The sequence below is a fragment of the Opisthorchis viverrini genome, assembly GCF_000715545.1.
Source record: "Opisthorchis viverrini unplaced genomic scaffold opera_v5_255, whole genome shotgun sequence".
Lineage (NCBI taxonomy): Eukaryota > Metazoa > Platyhelminthes > Trematoda > Opisthorchiida > Opisthorchiidae > Opisthorchis > Opisthorchis viverrini.
In genome coordinates this window covers 316993-337529 of record NW_008751911.1, presented here as the reverse complement: position 1 = coordinate 337529, position 20537 = coordinate 316993, and the positions used below count along the sequence as shown (strand labels likewise).

The 20537-nt window shown below is 45.1% G+C and overlaps 1 protein-coding gene across 1 annotated transcript; it reads left to right on the top strand.

The window, feature by feature from the left end:
- Positions 1–5930: 5930 nt before the first annotated feature.
- On the top strand, positions 5931–18890 carry T265_09084 (hypothetical protein; the record flags this gene model as incomplete). Its single annotated transcript, XM_009175069.1, has 6 exons — positions 5931–6163; positions 6194–6313; positions 6348–6530; positions 15515–15911; positions 17683–17823; positions 18593–18890. The coding sequence occupies 6 exons, from the start codon at positions 5931–5933 to the stop codon at positions 18749–18751; spliced, it is 1233 nt and encodes a 410-aa protein (XP_009173333.1).
- Between the last annotated feature and the right edge of the window lie 1647 nt (positions 18891–20537).

The following is a 20537-nucleotide window of genomic DNA, read 5'->3' as shown; positions in this document are numbered from 1 at the left end:
TTTTCAGAGTAACCCCTTCTTACCCATCCTTCCCCGGGAAGCCATCATGGCTGCTTCCATGAATATAAAAGTACTGACCGCCTAAAGAGTGAACCCTGATTTCAGACCAACAGTGGCTAGAAGTTCAGTGGTACTTCCTCTATCATGAAATTCCATTCATAGTACAGCTTCTTGGGGCACGAAGCACTCAGATGGTGTTACGAATAGAATATCGATTCTGATTGAGCGCGAGAACAAGAATGAATAGCGCTTTACTTGTCTAAGAATAGACGTACATAAGCTGAAAATGAAGGCGACAGCATGGTTAATACAAAACGATAATGTGAGCACAAGGAATACTCATGACATTCACCCTGGCCGTTGGATTGTGTGTAGAGGGATAAATTGGATACAGGTATTGGATGAATGATTGTAAAAATCTAATGAGTAATAATGAGTGTGGTTAGGCTTCTCGATTTCTTAAAATGTAGGGCCGTGTACGCTGCTGGAGCCTGGCTAAATCAGAGATGCCTAGGGTCATAGTATCTGGAGATGCAGGTGCATTGCCCGGGCACGGGGGTGAGACTGAAGTATGATCGATATAATCTCCAATGTTATTGAGCGGAGGCGTGTGCAAGTCAGAGAGAGGGGGTGCATGAACACCATTGTCTTCATTGGATGAGGTACGCGTGAAATCGTTGACATGTGCGCGATCACCACAAGGAGCGAGATGGCGGACGGATACAGTGCTTTCTTTCCCGCTGGGAAAAGGAACATGGGCGTAATGAGGATTGCAATTTATAAGTTGGACTTCCTCAACGACGGGCGCATACTTTGAGGCACGGTCAAATCTCTTCAGTTAAACAGGTCCTGGAACAGTGAGCCAAGTTGGTATAGATAAACCACAGGATGACCGACGTTCAAACCGGAACATCCGTTTATGTGGAGTGGCATTCATGGAGACGCAGAGAAGGGACCGTATAGAGCCGACTCCCAGTGACAGATTTGAAGGCCTTTAGTCTTGAGTCTAAGCTGGATTGCGTTCCAGAGTGTCCCGTTGAGGCGTTCGACTTGCCCGTTCCCCTGGGGATTATAAGAAGTTGTTCGGCTGGTGCAAACTCCCCTGTCATGTAGGAATGTGGACAGTTCGTCAGATATGAATGAGGAGCCACGATCCGAATGTACATATGCAGGCATGCCAAACAAAGAGAATAACTCACACAGACATTTAATAACTGTAGACGCACATGTATCTGCGCAGGGAAAGGCAAACGGAAAACGAGAAAACTCGTCAACGATGGTAAGGAGATACCGGTTTCGAGTAACAGAAGGTAGAGGTCCTTTAAAATCGATGCTAATTCGTTCAAATGGTTGGGTCGCTTTGATGAGCGTAGCGGGGGGTGGTTTGTAAAACTGCGGTTTGATGGCGGCGCAAACCGTACACTTTGTGGTGATGTCCTTGACATCTTGGAGAGAGAACGGCAGGTTTTTGGAAAGAACAAAGTGGTGCATTCGAGTGATTCCAGGATGGCACAAGGAATCGTGAATTTCTTTTAATTTATCATTGCCGATCACATTGGCGCATAGGTTACGCGATAAGGTGTCAGCAACCAGATTGTCTTTTCCAGGTCTGTAGCTCACATCGTAGCTAAAAGCGGAAAGTTCCATTTTCCATCGCTGAATTTTATCATTTTTTATCTTACTTTTTTGCGAGGAACCATACATAAAGGAAACTGACCGCTGGTCAGTGATAAGCTTGAAGTGCTTCCCGAAGAGATAATGCTTCCATTTACGGATAGATTCAACGATGGCGTATGCCTCCTTCTCAATAGCAGAGTGATTCTTTTCGCTCGGTGTCAGTGTTCTAGAAAAGAAGGCCACCGGTTGGCCGTTCTGAGTCAGAGATGCAGCAATGGCTATGTCTGAGGCGTCAGTCTCGACAACCAATGGTGCGTTGTAGTCGACTGTCACAACCATGGCGTTCTCTAACTCCTTCTTTAAATTTTTGAAAGACTGTTGCACACGCTCCGGTAAGGGGAAAGTCTTATTTCTGACAAGCACACTGATTTTGTCAGAGAAGCATGGTATCCATTGCGAATAATAAGCAAACATACCAACAACTCGTTGTTGGGATTTAGCGTCATGTGGATGAGGGAGTTCACGAATAGGTTTCATTCGTTCAGGATCTGGTTTGATAATTCCTTTAGAGACTTCGTAGCCCAGAAGGCGTATTTGTTTGGCTGCTATGATGCTTTTCTTGCAGTTAAGGGTAATTCCATATTCTCTTATTACTTCAAAGAAAGATTTGAGACTCTGGTCATGCTCACTTTGGGTAGTCCCACAAATAGTGACGTTGTCGATGTAAGCGTAGGTGTCACTTAGGTTCTCAGACTTGGTTATATGGTCAATAGTACGTTGAAAGCATGCTACTCCGTTGGTCACACCGAAAGGAATACGACGGGACTGGAACAGCCCTCCGCGTGCTTCAAAAGCCGTATACGATTTGTCGTGCTCACTGATTGGAACTTGATGGTAAGCCCTCAATAGGTCTAAGGTGCTGAAGACAGCATGACGGGAAATTTCTCCAGTCACTTTATCCAGTCGCGGTAACGGATACGCGTCTAGGTATGTGAACCGATTAATGGTTTGACTGTAGACCACTACCATGCAACTTTTGTGGTTTGAACTTTTCGTGACCAGTACTTGAGCCCTCCAGGGAGAATTCGAAGGTTCGATTATACCTTCATCCAATAGTCGGTTGACTTCAGAGCGGATAAATTGTTCATCGTCAGGATTATAACGTCGCGATTTTGTAGCGATAGGCTTGCAGTCGGGTGAGAGGTTAGCAAAAAGAGGAGATGACTCGACCGTAGTAGCAGAGGGTGAATGGACCTCGGTCCCCATCGAATGTGATTTCAACTTCGTTATGTAGACCAAGAAAGTCATGGCCTAGCAGCAGGTCAGTACATAGATTGGGTAATACCAATAGTTTGATTTTTTTTGTAAACGGTACCCCTGTAATCGATGGATGCGTAGGAGTAGCCTTTAGTTGAACACGTCAGAGAGGTAGATGCCGTGGTGATCACAGAGTCGTTAGCATATATCTTCTAGCCACTGTGCGAGACAAGCAGTCCGGGGCCGCAGCAGTCAACAGGGAAGATAAGGCAGAATCCATCGTGCAATTTGAGTGATTCTTTACAGATTTGGATCGACAAACACGCTGAAAATGGCCTGTTTTGCCACATGATTTACAAACTGCTTCTCTTGCGGGGCATTTTGACCGTGGATGTCTGGAACGACCGCAAAAGTAACATACTTGAGAATTGATTGACGAGAGATAGGGTGTAGAATCAGGGGAGATTGAGTGTGAAGGGGTAACTGTAGATGTCTGTAAAGGTGCTGCAGCCGCAGAAAATGATATCGCCTAGTTATGTGAGTATGACTGAGCTTGTTTGTGGGCCAATCCTAATGACCTAGCCAATTCATGTGCTTCATCGAGAGACTTCGTTTTGAGCCAGAAGTCTTTATCTGATGGTAGTAGACTGAAGTCCGTTGATTAGAGCATCGCGTACACTTTCGTTTTGATGGTCAATAGCGGACACTGCCTTGAAATCACAATTTTTGGCCAAGGATTTAAGCCTCTGAACAAACTGATCAACATCTTGACTGGTGTCTTGTTTGCAAGTTTGTAGAAGATGGCGAGCATAAATTATATTCTTAGGACGAACGTACAACTTTTCAAGTGTACTGATAGCTGATTCGAGTCAGCGATATAAACGTATACAGGTGCATCCACAAAATGGATCAGAGTTCCGAGTTTATTTAGATTGGGCGATTCGACAGTGCCCAGAAACGTTTGGGAGGTTCGGAACCAACGATTCCAACGCGTTGTTGCGTCTGGAGAATTAGGATCTGCGTCGAAACACTTGGGTTGCAGCAACGGTTCCATTTTATTTTTAGACAAGTAAATTGTTACGAACAGAATATCGATTCTGATTGAGCACAAGAACAAGAATGAATAGCGTAGAATGAATAGCGCTTTATTTTTCTAAGAATAGACGTACATAAGCTGAAAATGAAGGTGAAAGCATGGTTAATACAAAACGATAATGTGAACACAACGAATATTCATGACAGTTGGCCAGAACACCAATAAAGATGAGGAATGAACCGTTCGTTGGTTACTTCAATATTCTTACCCTATTTGGAGCTGCCTACAACAGTATCTTCATGTGCAGTCTATCACCGTCGATCGGTTACCAGCTCCATTTCGGATACTCGGCCACCTGTGGTGCATGACGCTTCCGGGCTGTTGCATCAGGTTCCTCTTACTAACCCTATCACAGCGGATTGGCAGGTAAATAAAACCGCATGTTGCTTTTTCCATAAACAACCGTGCTACCGACGTCCTGGCTTCCTGGAATCCGGTATCTACAAGGTCCGCAGCTGCCCTTTTCAGAGGGACCCTACTTGAACCTGACTGCTACAGCTGTTTGCTCCCCCATAGTTATGTCGGACCTAGGTTTAAAGGGTGGATTCTCCTAGCGCCTGCAGCAGGTGCTTGAAAATACCTCAAGACGAGACTTCTTGGTAGTGATAGGGGATTAGGGCGCTGGAGTTCGTGAATTAGACGACAACACAAGCCGTTAGCTTGACCGGTTTGAACTGGTCCGACGCTGTGGAGACGGTGACGGGCGCAAAAACGTCTCCTTTAATCAGCTCGTTGTTATCAGTACTCTTTTTGACACCCCGGAAGACACTAATGGATGTATTCAAATGACCTTCCAGTCAGACTTTATTATGATGTACGCACGATAGGCCTCATCAGGAGATGACTGTAAATCCCATAGAAGTGCAGATTCTGGGTACTTAGGGACTTCATACAACACGCTTTTTAGCAAGGATTAAATTCCATATAACTGGTAGACAACTGAAATATGCACGTGGGGCTAGCCGCCTGAAAAACCGGCAGATACTTTAAAGTGCCATAGCCACCAGGTGAGACGCTAACATATTCGGTCATTCAGGTTAACGAGGACAGGTAACACTGTTCTACTTTGCAAACGGGTGTTTATTTGTACATGAATTTATATACACAGGCACCATGCGACCTAGATTGGCGTTCATTCGAGTTAAACGAAACTTCTTGCGCCGGCGGAAGCTTAGTCAAGCGCTTCATGCTAGGAACGTCTTCGACCAATCTGCCATATCTTTTATACGTAATTGAGCTGTGCATTTTCTTTCGCCAGCCATACACGCCCCACGTAACAGCTTCATTAGGGCACAGTTACAGTTGAGCTTTTTATGAAGCAGACTGACTGAACTCAACATTGCTTAGGAGCACTGTTGTCCTCTGTCCACTGTTGATAATTTACTACTAGCTGCCCGGCTCACCCTGCTAGAGAATCTTTTCCAATTGGGGACGCGCACGGAAGCATACACATCTGCCTCATCTCATGCACTCCATATTCGGATGCTGTGTTGTTTGAAAGTTATTGTTAGAATTCAAACTGCTGTCATACCTTTGCGAAACATGTCATCTATAAGTGTTTCGAAGCCTCTCGTGTTCTCTGATGATTGATGCCTCACACCCATCATCGGTGCTATTGAAATTGTGTGATTGCCAAAGGGGGAGCAGATATTCCACTTTAAGATTGCTTTCAGTATCACGAAATCTTTGTTGCTTGGCCGTGTTTCATGCATGCCGAGTTATCTCCCTCCAATACTCTTGGATTCGAAAACTAATGTTTCTCAGTCCAAGTTCAATGGGAGGCGGTCAAGGGGTCTCTTTGCACTGTGACGACACGGTGTACTTGTCATAATCTGCGTTAATAAACTGTGCACCTCTATACTTATCTAGATAAATCGCATCCTCTTACATGATTCTTCCGTTGTTTTAGCCTATTTTTATGGTGAACGTGCTCCGTCAAACAAGCACTGCGGATTCTTAAATGACCGATCCACTCTCATTTCAAGAGCTCTCTTCGTGCCTCAATGGTATTCAGGAGGACGTCGTCACCCCATGGGAGGTTGCCACTACTTCGGACAAGGGTGTGGATTATGATAAGCTGATTGTCCGATTTGGATGCTCCAAGATTTCACGAGAATTACTACAGCGGTTTGAACATGCATGCCACAAACCACTGCATCACTTGTTGCGGAGGGATATCTTCTTTTCACACAGGTAATGCTTATTCTCTTCTGACGGTCTCAGGGATCTGGATTTCATTGTGGGTAAGATGGAACAAAAGAAACCGTTTTTCCTGTACACTGGCCGAGGTCCATCTTCCGAAGCTTTACATTTAGGCCACGTTATCCCCTTTCTATTCACCAAGTAAGATCTTTGGTATTTCAGTCTTTACCTGAAGATGGATACAGGATGTTTGTAACGTTCCGCTCGTAATCCAGCTGACAGATGATGAAAAATTTCTGTGGAAGGACCTTACTGTTGAATCGGCCCTCAATTTGGCCCGGGAAAATGCCAAAGACATTATCGCCCTTGGGTTCGACCCGAAGAAAACTTTCATTTTCAGCGACTTCCAATATATGGGGTGGGTGTTATCCACAGTTTCAAACAGCATGCTTTTCTTTACGGTTGGCTCATTTAAATGGGTTGTTATATTTCGCTTATGACGCTTCCTCCTATCCCTCCTCAGTGACGATAGTGTGAGTGTTAAGAAATACGACAGCTAGTCAGGATATCTTCCGTGCCGTTTTCATCCTTTTATATTCATGGAATCAATGTTCTGAAAATACCTGTGGCCTAATTCTTAACCAGTGGTTTGGAGGCTAATATTTATCTGTCGATAATCATGTGCGGATATAAATTTCAAAACATGCACTGAAAACATGGGGGCTTCTTAGTCCCACTCAACTGTATAGTTATACAGTCTAGTCTAGTCTGCTGCTGGCTTGTCACGTCTGATATGCAGCCTGATCAGACAGGTATTGTTTTCCGAATTCAGGGCCAACTTGACCGAAGGGATCCAGCACAAGCCCAGCCATATCCGGGGATAGTGGCTGCATGTACAGCCATAGGGGGATCGGGTAGCATTTTTCAGAACACATCGGGGACTTCACCAACATCTATCCTGTGATCTGTATCCACTAACCAGGAAACGGTAACTTTTCTTGTAGATCCTGTATTTGCAAGATCTGGCGAGGGCATGCCGTTCCTCTAACACTTGACAGATATGGAGGTATGGTCCACACAAACCCTTCCAGACTCGAATTATGCCCGCAGTTCTCAGATCCCCTCTCCACGCGCCTCCTTAGGACGACGTAAAGACCCTAGTTGAAACGGGGGTCAGGCTATTTCCGCTGTAGATGCCATGCTCCCTGCGAGCACCTTTTTTAAAACTGGCGCTACTGTTGACTCATTCAAATTAATTGGGACGGTCTTTTTCTCCCAGATGGAGACAAATAAACTAGACAAGCTCTGACTGCGGATTTCATCTCTATCTTTGAACAGAGCGTGTGTGAGTTCGTTAAGACTAGTAGCTCAGTGACGCTTGAGGGACAAAACGCATTCGCTCATTTCCGAAGCCTTCAGGGGCTCCAAGTCCACTTTCCAGGGCTGCATCGCTGATTGGGAATTTGGCTGAACAATTGCAGGTAGTCAGTTGAACTGGCCTGGAAAGTGGTCAGTCCAACGATTTAGGCCCTCCTCCTCATAAGTAAGTGGTCCATTGTTATCAGTGATTGTTTCGCCCATTGGGGGCTTCTTCGGGCTCGTTGCATATGTCACCTGGCATAGTCATTGCACATTCACGGACATTCACCCGCGCTATCCTCAGCTTTCTGCATCCACCAAGCTTCTCGACCTGCGTAGGTGGTTTTTTCACCTGAAGTCTGACAGTTCCTCGAGGGATATTGTATTCTCGACCAGAAGCATTGTGTTCGAGCTTCAAGCAATTTTAGGGTGTTGCTCGCGATAGTTCAGTGGTTGTGGTGCAAACTTACTGACCGGAAGCTCCGTGGTTCGAACCCAACCTGACATCTCCACTGTCACTGTCTAGGCCTGGGTGACGTGACAATATCAACCATTGTGCTTCCTTCGGGTGGCACGACAGCTAGGCAGCTATTGTTTATTAGTGTTCTTCGATATCCCGTTCATAGATCTAGTTGGTTTTGCGCCATTTCACAAATGAAGCACCCGGCGCGTTGCAGGGTTGTGGATAGTACCTTCCAGTAGAGATTAATATCAGAAAACTTTTGCCTTTTTCCGTTCGTCTCGATTCCAATCCTAGAGCTATTGAGCCTCAGAAGCGCCAATTCCACCTGCTTGTACATTCATATCCTAGGCAGCCACACCAATGTCTGAGCTCTTAGCCCGCTTAAACGATGCATTCAAAGCTTAAAAACTGTCTTTGAGTGTACCAGAGCTACTGTCTACTGGGGCGTAGATAGATGAATAGATAGGGATTATCGACACATTTACAGGGTACTTTCACAGATGTTGCCAAACGAACCGCATAGAGAAGATTATCAGCGGGCAATCATTCAACCAGGAACCCTTTAGCTTAAAAAAATCGTTCAGCTGTAGCACCCTTCGGGTGCCTAGCTGCCATACTACCTGAAGGAAACACGAGGGCCGGGATACTGTCACGTTGTCCAAACCTAGACAGGGGAAGTCGAGAGGGAAGGGTCAGGTTCGAACCACGGACCTTCCAGTCAGGAAATTCACACTCTAACCACTTCGGCCATCTCGCTGACATTGGTTTCGAACCACGGACCATCCGGTCCATACACTGGTGTCTCAACCGTGGGGCTATCTGAAGCTCGTTTAGAATAGTTAACATTTCCGAGGAGTTTGATCCATAAGGGGCGATATCGCTGGCGTACTCAGCGAAAGTCCCGTGAGTATTTCGATCCCCCAGGTGTTGGATTCTGGTTACAAAGACTCAAGCATCACATCGATTACGAGGTTGAAGAGAAAAGGCAACTATTAGCACCCTTGCCTTGCACCACGGTCTGATATACTCAGGAGAAAATTTACTGTGGGCACGTACGCCTCCACGGGAGGGGACATATAGAACCTTCATAAAACAAAATTTAAGAACGGAACACTCTTCATCTTCAGACACTGTCAAGTTTCGTAAATGAAGATGCGCTACAGAACAAAATAAATGAATGAAATCAAGGAGGTGGGTCTTCCGCGGATGAAAATTAGCTGCCTTCGTGTGGTTACATCTAAATATGTTTGAGGACTGTAGTGGTAAAAACCAAAAGACTCTGTAACCGAAAGTTTATCTCTCAGTCGGTCAGTATCTTTTTTTGAACATTTCCGTTGATCTGGAATCCGTGGGGATTTTCATGTAAAGGATCTGTAGTTTGTGTTGGAGTACACTTTTGAAGAGGTGCACAAAATGCTGTGATTAGATAAGCCCAGGAAGGGGCAATTATGACGAAGATGCCTGTACGGTTGAAATCCACGCTGAACAGCAAGTCGTTGGGATTAAGAAAGAAACGACTGAAACGTTTGAGGTCGTCCGTAAGGATGCAGAGGCACCGGTCCGTGTCGTCGTCGTCCAGCTGTGACGCCCTTCTGGGGCCTGGCTGCCATGCTACCCGAAGGAAGCATGAGGGAGGGGATACTGCCAGGTTGCTCAAGCCTAGACAGGGGAAGTCGAGAAGACTATTGTTTTAGAGGAAAATTTAGGTGACGATGTGCAGGGCTTCTAGGTCCAAAATGATCCATCTGCGGTTGATTTGTGTCATTTTTATCTAGAGAAGTGAAACGCCGCATTGAAATCTCAGGGAATCGCTCCCTAGGTTTGCATTGTAATCTCGAGGACGCTACTTTAAAAATGGTGTTCTTCTTCAAACACTAGGAGCATATTATGCTGTAATGGTGTAGTATAAAACGCAGTCGTTTGTAATGTTTGGAAGGGAAATGAGACTTACCCGTGAGTATCACTATTGTCTCAGTTTGCCAGAAAAGAATGTCGATTTATGTGCAAGATTGTGGAAAGGATTGAACTTTGTCCCGAAAAAACTGATACTCACTCTCTTTCGTAATACCGTTCCAATCACACAGTGCAGAGGGTAACTGAGATCTCACTTCGCTCGATACGTGATGAGACCTCAAAGGATGAAGCCAGACCATCGACAAGCTTTCATCAGCCATCTAATTAGTATCGTATGGTGGTTCTTTATGGAGAACTTCTCTTCCCGGAAAGATTTTCTTCCTGTCCCAACATTTCTGTTAATAAACCCAGCGCAAACTCGACAACTCATTTGGCTCGTTCATATGTTACCATGGTTTGTTTTCGCCACTTGAACTCTCTGAACGTAACCAATGTGATTTGAACACGCCTTAGATTTATTGCTCATCTGACCAGATACGACAGGAACCGGATTTCACTGAATCTGAATCATCCTGTCCACAAAACAATGGTGAGATTAGTCAATCTTCACGATTTTGGGGATATCAAACGCCTTCGGTCGTCTTATAGGTCGACCCTTTGTAGCATTGTAGCATTGCAGCACGTCTGCTTAAACTTGCTAATAAGTCGGGATTGCAGTAGGTGCAAGTAATGCTTGGCACGTAGAAGTAATTGAGCATCTATCAAGCTTTCCCAACCACTGTTTACCGAAATAAACATTTCACCATTCCAAACGCGTTCTGGCGAAAGGTTGGTGGAGGATAGGCTACGGAATGACAAAGCGAGGTGAAAACGGCTACTATTAAGTGGATTACCATTTTATCTAGCATTCCTCTGACTGAAATCCACCCTTTATTCGTGAATATTTTAGGAATTGGCGCACACTGAACCCTAGCAGCTTGTCAATCCCTGACCAGACTGCCTGGCCAAAATTTCGTCCATCTTTGTGCACCGGGCCTACACTAAGGGAGCTTGTAAGAATAGAGCCGATACCGCTTGTTGCGCACTCGAATGATTGTGCCAGAAACAGAGAACGAGGATTGCCGAATGATTGGCTCAACGAGTAGCGAGTAAAAAGTTAAACACAACACAACGATATAACATTCTTCCCCGCCGGAGGGATTATTGTCAGGAGAATATAAATTAGGCTTCGCGGTTTCGAAGATTATGCGGTCGAACACGCTGTTGGTCTGTGATGTACTGTAGGACATTCCCTGGAACCTCACTGGGTTGTTCTGGTGGTGCCGTTTCGCCTCCAGGAGGATCAAGCGAGTGTGATTGAGTCTCGTCTGGAGGAGCCGCTGCACTTTCGATTGATTCAGATAAATAGACATCTGATATTGTCTGTGCTTTGGGTGCCAGATGTCTAAGAGAAACAGTTTCTTCCTTTCCGTTCGGGAAACGAACGCAGGCATACTGCGGGTTACAATTAACAAGTTCCACCTCTTCCACTAACGGATCGTATTTGGAAGAACGTGTCATCCTTTTTAACAGAACGGGGCCTGGAGTCGATAACCAAGTCGGAAGAGAGGTGCCGTACGTTGACTTCCGGTGGAAGTTAAGGAATCTTTCATGTGGTGTCGTGTTAGTAGTGGTGCACAATAAGGAGCGAACAGAGTGCAAAGCATCTAGAAGCACACATTCCCACTCGGTAATGTCCCGTTGTTGGGTCTTCAACGCCAAAGTGATGGACTTCCAAGAAGTACCATTAAGCAGTTCGACTTGTCCGTTACCGCGCGGATTGTATGGGGTAGTTCGACTGGTTGCTACACCCCTGTCGTGAAGAAACGTTTGTACTTCACCTGACATGAAAGCTCCACCACGATCAGAATGGACGTATGAGGGCATTCCGAACAAAGAGAACAACTGATTAAAACACTTGATCACGGTGGATGAGGACACATCCGTACACGCGAAGGCGAATGGGAAACGAGAGTACTCGTCGATCATTGTTAGAAGGTATTTGTTGTGGGAGGTCGATGGAAGTGGGCCTTTAAAATCTATGCTGACGCGTTCAAACGGCTGTGTAGCTTTAATAAGATTGCCAAAAGGGTGATTGAGGAAACGAGGCTTCAATTCCGAACAAATACTACACTGATTTGTAATCGCCTTAACATCATCGGTCGAAAACGGCAAATTTTTTGAGCGAACGAAATGAAGCATCCGCGTGATACCGGGGTGACATAATGTATTATGAAGATGTTTGAGATCCACCTGTGACATCGCAGATACGTAATCAGTCCGCGATAGTGCGTCAGCGGCTTTATTCTGATTACCTGGACGGTACTGGACATCGTAATGAAAACAGGACAGTTCAAGTCTCCATCTCTGGATTTTGTCGTTTTTTACTTTGCCTTTGTGTTGTTTGTCGTACATAAAGGCGACTGATCGTTGGTCCGTGACAAGTGTGAAGTGATTGCCGATCAGGTAGTGTCTCCACTTTCTCAGAGCTTCAACAATCGCGTACGCTTCTTTTTCGATTGCTGAATGATGCCGCTCACTGTGTGACAGAGTGCGTGAAAAGAAAGCTACCGGGCGCCCGTCTTGATTGAGAGTGGCCGCAATGGCTATGTCGGAAGCATCAGTTTCCACAACGAGTGGACGAGTGTAGTCTATGGTGAAAACGGCTGCCTTTTCCAAATCGTGTTTGAGCTTATTCAGTGCCGCTTGTACGCTATCTGGAATCGGGAAGATCTGATTGCGGACGATTTGATGAATCTTATCTGAGAAACATGGGATCCAGTGTGCGTAGTATGCCAGCATTCCGACCAATCTTCGTTGTGAACGGATGTCACATGGATGAGGCAACTCCCGTAGGGCTCGAAAACGTTCAGGATCCGGTTTTATCATACCATGAGATATTTCGTATCCCAGTAATAGTACTTTCGCAGTAGCTATGATGCTCTTTTTCTGGTTAAATGTAATACCGTGACGTTTTGAGGCCTCTAAGAATTTCTTCAAATTTCGATCATGTTCCTGGGCATCGCGACCACACACGGTAACATTGTCAACATATGCGAATGTATCGAGCAGATTTTCCTCGCGTATGATGTTGTCTATGGTGCGTTGAAAGCAGGCCACACCATTAGTAACTCCGAACGGAATGCGGCGAAATTGAAAGAGTTTACCACATGCCTCGAATGCAGTATATGGCTTGTCTTTGTCGAGAATGGGGATCTGGTGGTACGCACTTTGAAGGTCTAGTGTGCTAAACACCGTGTAATGGGAAACCTTCTCTACAAGTTCGTCCACCTTCGGCAGAGGATACGCATCAAGGTAAGTGAAGCGATTTATGGTTTGACTGTAATCGATGACCATGCGCTTCTTATGCCTGTCATTCGTAGTAACGAGAACCTGAGCGCGCCAAGGAGAGTTAGACGGCTCAATAATTTTGTCAGCTAGTAACTTCCGAACCTCCGTCTCGATAAATACCGTATCCGTGCGAGAGAAACGACGAGATTTAGTGGCAATTGGAGTACATCCAGGGGCGAGATTATCAAACAAAGAGGGGGCGTTAACTCTCGCTGCTTTCAATGTGCATATGGCGAATGGGGGCCGCTTACCCGTGAATGGTATGATGACACTTTGGTGTTGACTGAGGAAATCCAAGCCAAGGATGACGTCTGAACACAAATTGGATAAGAGCGAGAGTTTGACACTTTCGTATAGTGTGCTTTTGTACAGAACGGTAGCATAAAGATGACCGCTAGTAACACACGATAAGTTCGTTGAAGCCATCGAGATAGCGCTCTTAGAGGATGTTATTGTCCAACCATGCTTTAGTGCGATGTCAGAAGAAATATAACTTTCGCAACTACCAGTATCGATAAGTGCGTGAAGTGGGATATTATTCACTATAACATCAACGATTGATTTGGAAAGTCCCATGGATGAAGAGATGTTGAAAATGGATGAGACACCAGGGTTCACCGTCGATGTGATACGGCTTGAACCCAGTTTGGATCGACAAACTTTTTGGAAATGACCTTTCTTGCCGCAAGAATGACAGAAAGACTCACGAGCCGGGCATTTTGAACGAATGTGCTTACCGTTGCCACAGAAGAAGCAAGATAAGGATGTGCTTGCAATCGTGTCACTAGATTCCATCTGAGAGATAAAAGCATCACGAACAGGAGTAAGAGGCTTATCAGTTTTGATAGATGCGGCGCCACAGGGAACATGAGAAGACGAGTCGTATGAGAGTGACTGTTGTTGAGCATGTTCAAGCAGACGTGCCTCGTCAAAAGCTTGTTGAAGCTTAAGAGTGTGTTTTTCTAGTAGTCGTTGGCGAACGGAATTAGACTGCAAGCCTGTGATAAAAGCGTCTCGAATAGCCTCATCCCGATGTTCATCGGCAGAAACCGCACGAAAATTGCAGTCCTTGGCAAGGTAACGTAATTTTTGCAGGAACGCGTCGACTAATTGGCCCGGTTCTTGTTTGGTAGTAGCCAGCACGTGGCGGGAAAACACTTCATTTTTGGGTTTAATGTACATCTTTTCGAGCGTCTGGATGGCGTCTTCGTAAGTAGTACAATCACAAACATGTTGATAGACGGACGGAGAAAGGAAATTTACCAAAAGTTTTCTTTTGTCAACGTTTGGGAGTTCGATGCATGAGAGGAAGTTCGTAAACGTTTCGTGCCAATGGATCCATTGTTCTGAAGCAGAAGAGGATTGGGGATCGGCGTCAAACCGATCTGGGCGAAACAATCGTTCCATTGTGTTTTGATAGAAGATTAAATTGTTGCGCACTCGAATGATTGTGCCAGAAACAGAGAACGAGGATTGCCGAACGATTGGCTCAACGAGTAGCGAGTAAAAAGTTAAACACAACGTCAATATATAACACCGCTAACTTACTGCGGTACGATGCTCAAACGTATTCACATCAGTGTTGCTGTACGGTGTGAGCGCCTTGCTCTTGACCGTGTCTTGTAGGGCCAAAATATTTATGGAACAAGCTCCCACACCACCTCTTTCTTTTCACTCTTTTGTTGGGCTTTTTTTCTATAATTGCATGGCGTCTACGCACCGGTATTTACTACTTATGGGTTGATTTTCCTGACGTTTGTGATGAGAATTTTTTGTTCTGGTTTCACTAGGCTGACCTCGCCCAGACAACGAACTGTAATCAGTGCTAAATCGCTCCATCGGCAGCGCCCCCTGCTCTGTCATGCCTAGCGTAGGTGAATCCGGTAGTGCTACATAAAAGTTTGAGTCGCCATATCATTCAGACTCCAGTATCAAACTGGTTTCTCTTGGTGAGGTATGTTCATCCACGTTAGGATAGTCTAATGAATTGAGCTGATCACTAACCGGCTAGCAACCGACTGTCAAACTGCAATTTTGGTGTGCTCATTTGTGCTTGTCCACACTGTGGCAACAACAGTAGTGATGTGCGTTAGATAATGCTGTTTGGTCCGCATCATCTCCTTGAGAGTACTAGTTTGATTTTCTAAAGTTTCGAGTATTTCCAAATGTGTACCTATAATTTTCTGAGTTCGAATATTATTACGGCTCGCTTTCGGTGTGACTATTTCAAACTTGTTAGCACTTATTTTACACCCCCTCCACTCTGTAACACCTAATCAACTTGTTTCTATTTCTAGTATAATAAACCTTCAACTCTTCTTGCACCTCGTTTTTAGCCAGTGTCCAGAGTTTTATCGGACTGTTTGTCAGATTCAGCGACTTGTCACCTTCAACCAAGTCCGCGGTATTTTCGGGTTCAACGAGAGTGACTGCATCGGAAAGATTGCTTTCCCTGCTATCCAGGCTGCCCCCAGCTTTGCGAGATCGTTCCCGTCCATTTTTGGCTCCGTTGCAAACCAAGCTGAAATCGGCTGTCTCATCCCTTGCGCTATTGATCAGGATCCCTACTTCCGCATGACTCGGGACGTTGCACCACGCCTGGGACTGCCCAAACCGAGTATGCTTTACTCAGTTTTCTTTCCGGCGCTGCAAGGGAACCAAACCAAAATGAGTGCAAGCAACCCGAATACTTCGATTTACCTGACGGATACTCCAAAGCAGATTAAAACTAAGGTAAGACGCTGTTTACTTTTCGCGTCAATTCAGCTTCGTTAAAAGAAGAGGGAATGAAAAAAGGATGAGTGCCCGGCAAACTCACCTAGACCAATGTTCATATTTCTAGTGTTTAGTGCAGCCAGAAAGATTCGGTTAGGCGCTCTTCGTAGAAGGGAGCTTGAGCTTCCCAGAAACTTGTTTTTAGCAAGGAAATATCGAGCCAGGTTTGCGCGGGTGTAGTCACCGGAGACGATCAGAACAACTCTGGTAACCTCGGAACTCGTTGGTGTATGCATTCATCAGCCCAAGCACTGTGTCGGACAAGATTTGTGCGTATACTATTGCTCATGTTCTATGCCAGTTTCAGTCAGCCGAGCTGAGCCTTGACGTCAAGAATGCCAAATCTCGGCCTTTCCTATAATGCCAATCTCATTAAGCAAAAGTTCTTGACTTAACCGGGGCCCTACGGACGTCTGTCGTTAGATGTTTACATGATTGCTGTAATGGTTTCGATAACCGAAATATTCACATGGGTTTTGCGAACAGTCCGCGTTGGTGCTGCTACGGACTTACGACAACAATAAGAGGGATGATTTGGGAATTTTGATGCACAGCTGTAACAAAAGCGAACGTGTGTGCGACGGTCGCGGACCAATTTTTCCCATATTCGTGTGGGTACATTCGCAACTTATGCGACATGCTTGTTACGATATTCTGAATTTTACACGGGCAATGCGTGGTAGCGTTAAGTAGGGTAAGTGGGTGCGCAGTTAGGCTGGTTGAACATCTAGAGACAGCGATGTCAAAATCAGTTTTGCATTTTCTACTTCAACTGGATTTTCAAGAAGCGGCACTACTGTCAACTGTCAAAACGATCATCTTTCTTGATTTGGCAACTGCTCTGGTCTCTTTTAAAAGTTGAACACCACGACAGTTTTGTCGAGCAGTCGTGTTCCAATTGACATCTTCAGCTCTCCAAACACTGACTCTCGTGATCGACCGAAGGTGTGTAGCAAGTCTCCAGATTTAGTAATGTGATGCAAATCTGCTACCCTCCATTCCTTTATTGAAATTGAGTAAACAGGCTGTGCGGAAGTCCGAACAAGACTAAATAGTCCTAATAATTCTACTGCAGGATTTGGTGGCGTCTCGTGCCACCAAGCGAAACGGCGAGACTGATCAGGATGAAGTCCCAACTCAGTGCTTATGGATAATACAGCTGACAAATTCTTTACTGGGGCTGCTGAGTTATATCTAAGCTTCCCGGTACTCCTCCTCTTCGCTCTTAACCCACACTTTTGACCTTGCAATTTGGGACATGTTTAGCGAAATGTAAGCGGACAAGCAATGACGAACGTATGTACCATTCCTTCCAGAACACCACAATAGGTTTATAATAAGACATTTAGTAGACCCTATTGATCGTACCGCCGTCTTTAACGTAACTGAGCTATGTTACCAACTTGTGAGTCTCAATCGTGCTCTCTTTCATATTTATCCCACTATCTTCTGCTTGTGACCAGAAAGCTGGAGCTGTGGATGCTTCATCCTAAAAGTACAACCCGGGCTTCTCGACTGCTCCTGTCTGGGCTTGGGAAACTCGGCAGCGTCTTAGCCCTTGTGCTTTTTCCGGGCAGCGTCAGGATATTACGGCGAACAATATTACAGCGGCGAACAATATTACAGCATGTCACCTGTGTAATCTGCGTTGTCACTAGCTATCCTATTGCTTTTCTACTGCACTTGCATATCTTCTTCTGCCCTCATGGACATTTTTTTAAAATTGTAGATAAATAAATATGCTTTCTCCGGTGGTGGAGATACGATCGAAGCGCATCGAGCGAACGGAGGGAATTGTGATGTCGATGTATCCTATCAGTATTTGCGGTTTTTCCTCGAAGACGATGCAGAACTGGAAAGAATTCGACAGGTTGGTTTCCGTGATGTCAATTTGGGCTGTCACTTTCCTATCGCTTATTTTTTATATATTTTACTTGTTAGTCTGAGGAAGCCCTAGTCGGTTGTTGCCTCCTTGTCTCTGTTTATTCAAGTGGATTGACATACCGTTCTTCTTGAATGTGTTCACGAATGCTCGAACATGGGATAATCGTTTAAAGTGAACGATACTTCGAACTTTTCGTGTTTACTTTAAGGGCTTATGGAATCTCTTCAAGGTACCTGGGTGTCAGAGGTGTATCGAATCACCCTTCACGAGTGAAGTTGATGTAGACAGTAGACAGATGAGAACCAAAGAGCTTTATAGGGAAACTATACGCAGACTCGGGTGTCTGGATACAAGACACGGTGCAAAAGGCGAGAAAACAGTTATTTTAAACTTAATCCATTCCACATGATCTTATTTAGCGAGTGGTCAGTCTCTAGCGCATTGATTTCCACACCACTCACTCGACTAGTTACTGGGTGACAACGCCTCAAGGGTGGTCTTACAACGGAGCGTGCACGCTCCAACCAAGAAATTTGTTCGTCTTCATATGTTTCGTCTCTCCTTTTAGAGGCCTTGTAATGGAATACACAAGTAATTGCACATTTTGCTACCTTGAACTGATTAACTGCTCCTCATTTTTATCGAAAGCGATTAGTTATTGAAAGAATCATCGCTACGCTCCTGTTGTGACAAGCACTTTCGTCAATTTCATTCAGGTGTTTGTCAATTACATCAACGTTTGTGTTCTTTTTAGGAATACACTAGTGGAAAGCTGCTTACAGGTGAACTGAAGAAGATACTCATCAACCTCCTGACGGGCTTTGTGAAGGAACATCAGAAACGCCGTGCGGAAGTTACAGATGGGGTGCTGGATCAATTCATGACTCCCCGTGCGCTTTCACTGCCTTTCTAACAGTTTCCGTTCATAGGAGCACAACTAAATTGTCCTTCCTCTTTATGAGCTGTACTTTCTTGTTTATTTCAACTTCCATCCCTCGTACTCTCGCGAACCGGTTTCAGAATTCTCAAACTTTAATGGAACTATTTTTGCGGTTTTTCAATCTATTCTGGATGACCAAGTGTGGGAAATATCGTTTACGTCTAGCCTGATTTAAACGTATGTGGACGGGTACACAGAGTACTGAAGTTCAAAAGAGCGGGGAAGCATGAGCTTGCATAAAGAATTTGGGAAATACTGTATTTACTCATTCTACAGTGTGCCAGTGAGATTTACGAGTAAGTTGTTTCTATAGACGGATTTTCAGTTTGCATGCAACTTCGTGCTGGACAAAAGCAAACTGAGTTGCGTGCCTTTTGTGGGCACAAGGATATGGGGGGTTGAATGCTGTTATGTTTTCGCCGTGTTTTTTGCCCCCATCCAGCGGTTCCAATCAGTTGTAAATCATGAATGTGGAATGTGTTGATGTAGGAATAACGAAATGTTGAGTTCCTATTCTGTCACCAGATATTTATTGCGTCTGTGCCAGTTCTTTCGTCTGGCTGCGTTGTGAAGATGATGTCACATTCTTCGGAACTTCGAAGTGCTCACGACCTGCAGCGCCGTGATATTTGTAACAGCGTACTAGTTTGTCATTAAGTGGACAGGTTCATCGTTATTTAAAGCGCCCTGCAACAGACAGTTCCGTCTGCTACCCTGTGAAGCTGGCCCACTTGATTAAAACCAAACACCAAGCTGGTCTGAATCACAGTCTTATAGTCAATTACAAGGTCCCGATCGATCAGCCAAAAGTAGCAAAACTATGTCTCAGCTGCAGTTGAACCGATCATCATGGTTCTGGAAACCTTATCCTTTGCGTTCAACTGAGCAATATGCACGTGGTGTGGGCGCCGAACGGACAGCGCAAACGTTTGACAACCTACGTGGTAGCTATAGGATAAACTTAAGCTAGTTAGTGAGGTTTAGATCGATCGTTACGGTAAACTGATAGCTCAGTCTAATCTTGCTCAGCATCGTCGTGTTGCTCAATGTAGGAGTTGCCGACGCCGTTCTTTCGGCAACACGTCTATCCTTTCAAATACAATTTTATTCAGGCTAGCCGCTGTGAAGGTGCAATATCAATGATTCCAGATTCGTTAGGTTCACTTCAAATCTTTGGATGGTGTCCGTGTTAACATCGCACTTACAAAACGGGATGCACTGAATATGTATTACTCTTCCAATAGTTTTATTTCAACCTCACCGTCTCCAAGACCACACTTTAATTACGAGAGAAGTAACCCACACCACACACACACAGGCTTCACTTGTGACAGATAGCGACGTGGCAGTCCGGTTTGGATTACCCAGTCGCTGCCCACTTCTATCCCGGACACCACGGCGACTTCTGTTCGTATGAGTACAGTTTTCTCAACTACCAGCCACGTAACATCTCTCAAACCTTATTTTTCACCCCCGGCCTCTTGTCGGGTGTTCCTTCCAGCTCTTCTTCAGGAAATCTTCTCATAAACAAAACAGTCTAAGGCTTACTGTCGGGTACATATTTCTTAGTATACTGCGACTGGTACATCATGTGCTCCTAACTGTATGGTGGGTCTACCACGGACTAAACCAGCATGAGTTGTCAGTCATCATATCTATGATCGCCCTATGTTTATATGAAAGCCAAACGCCTACCTGATCACAAGATTAAGACTGAGACTTTTAGCTCGTAGAGTCTTCCGGGAGTTTGATGGAAAAA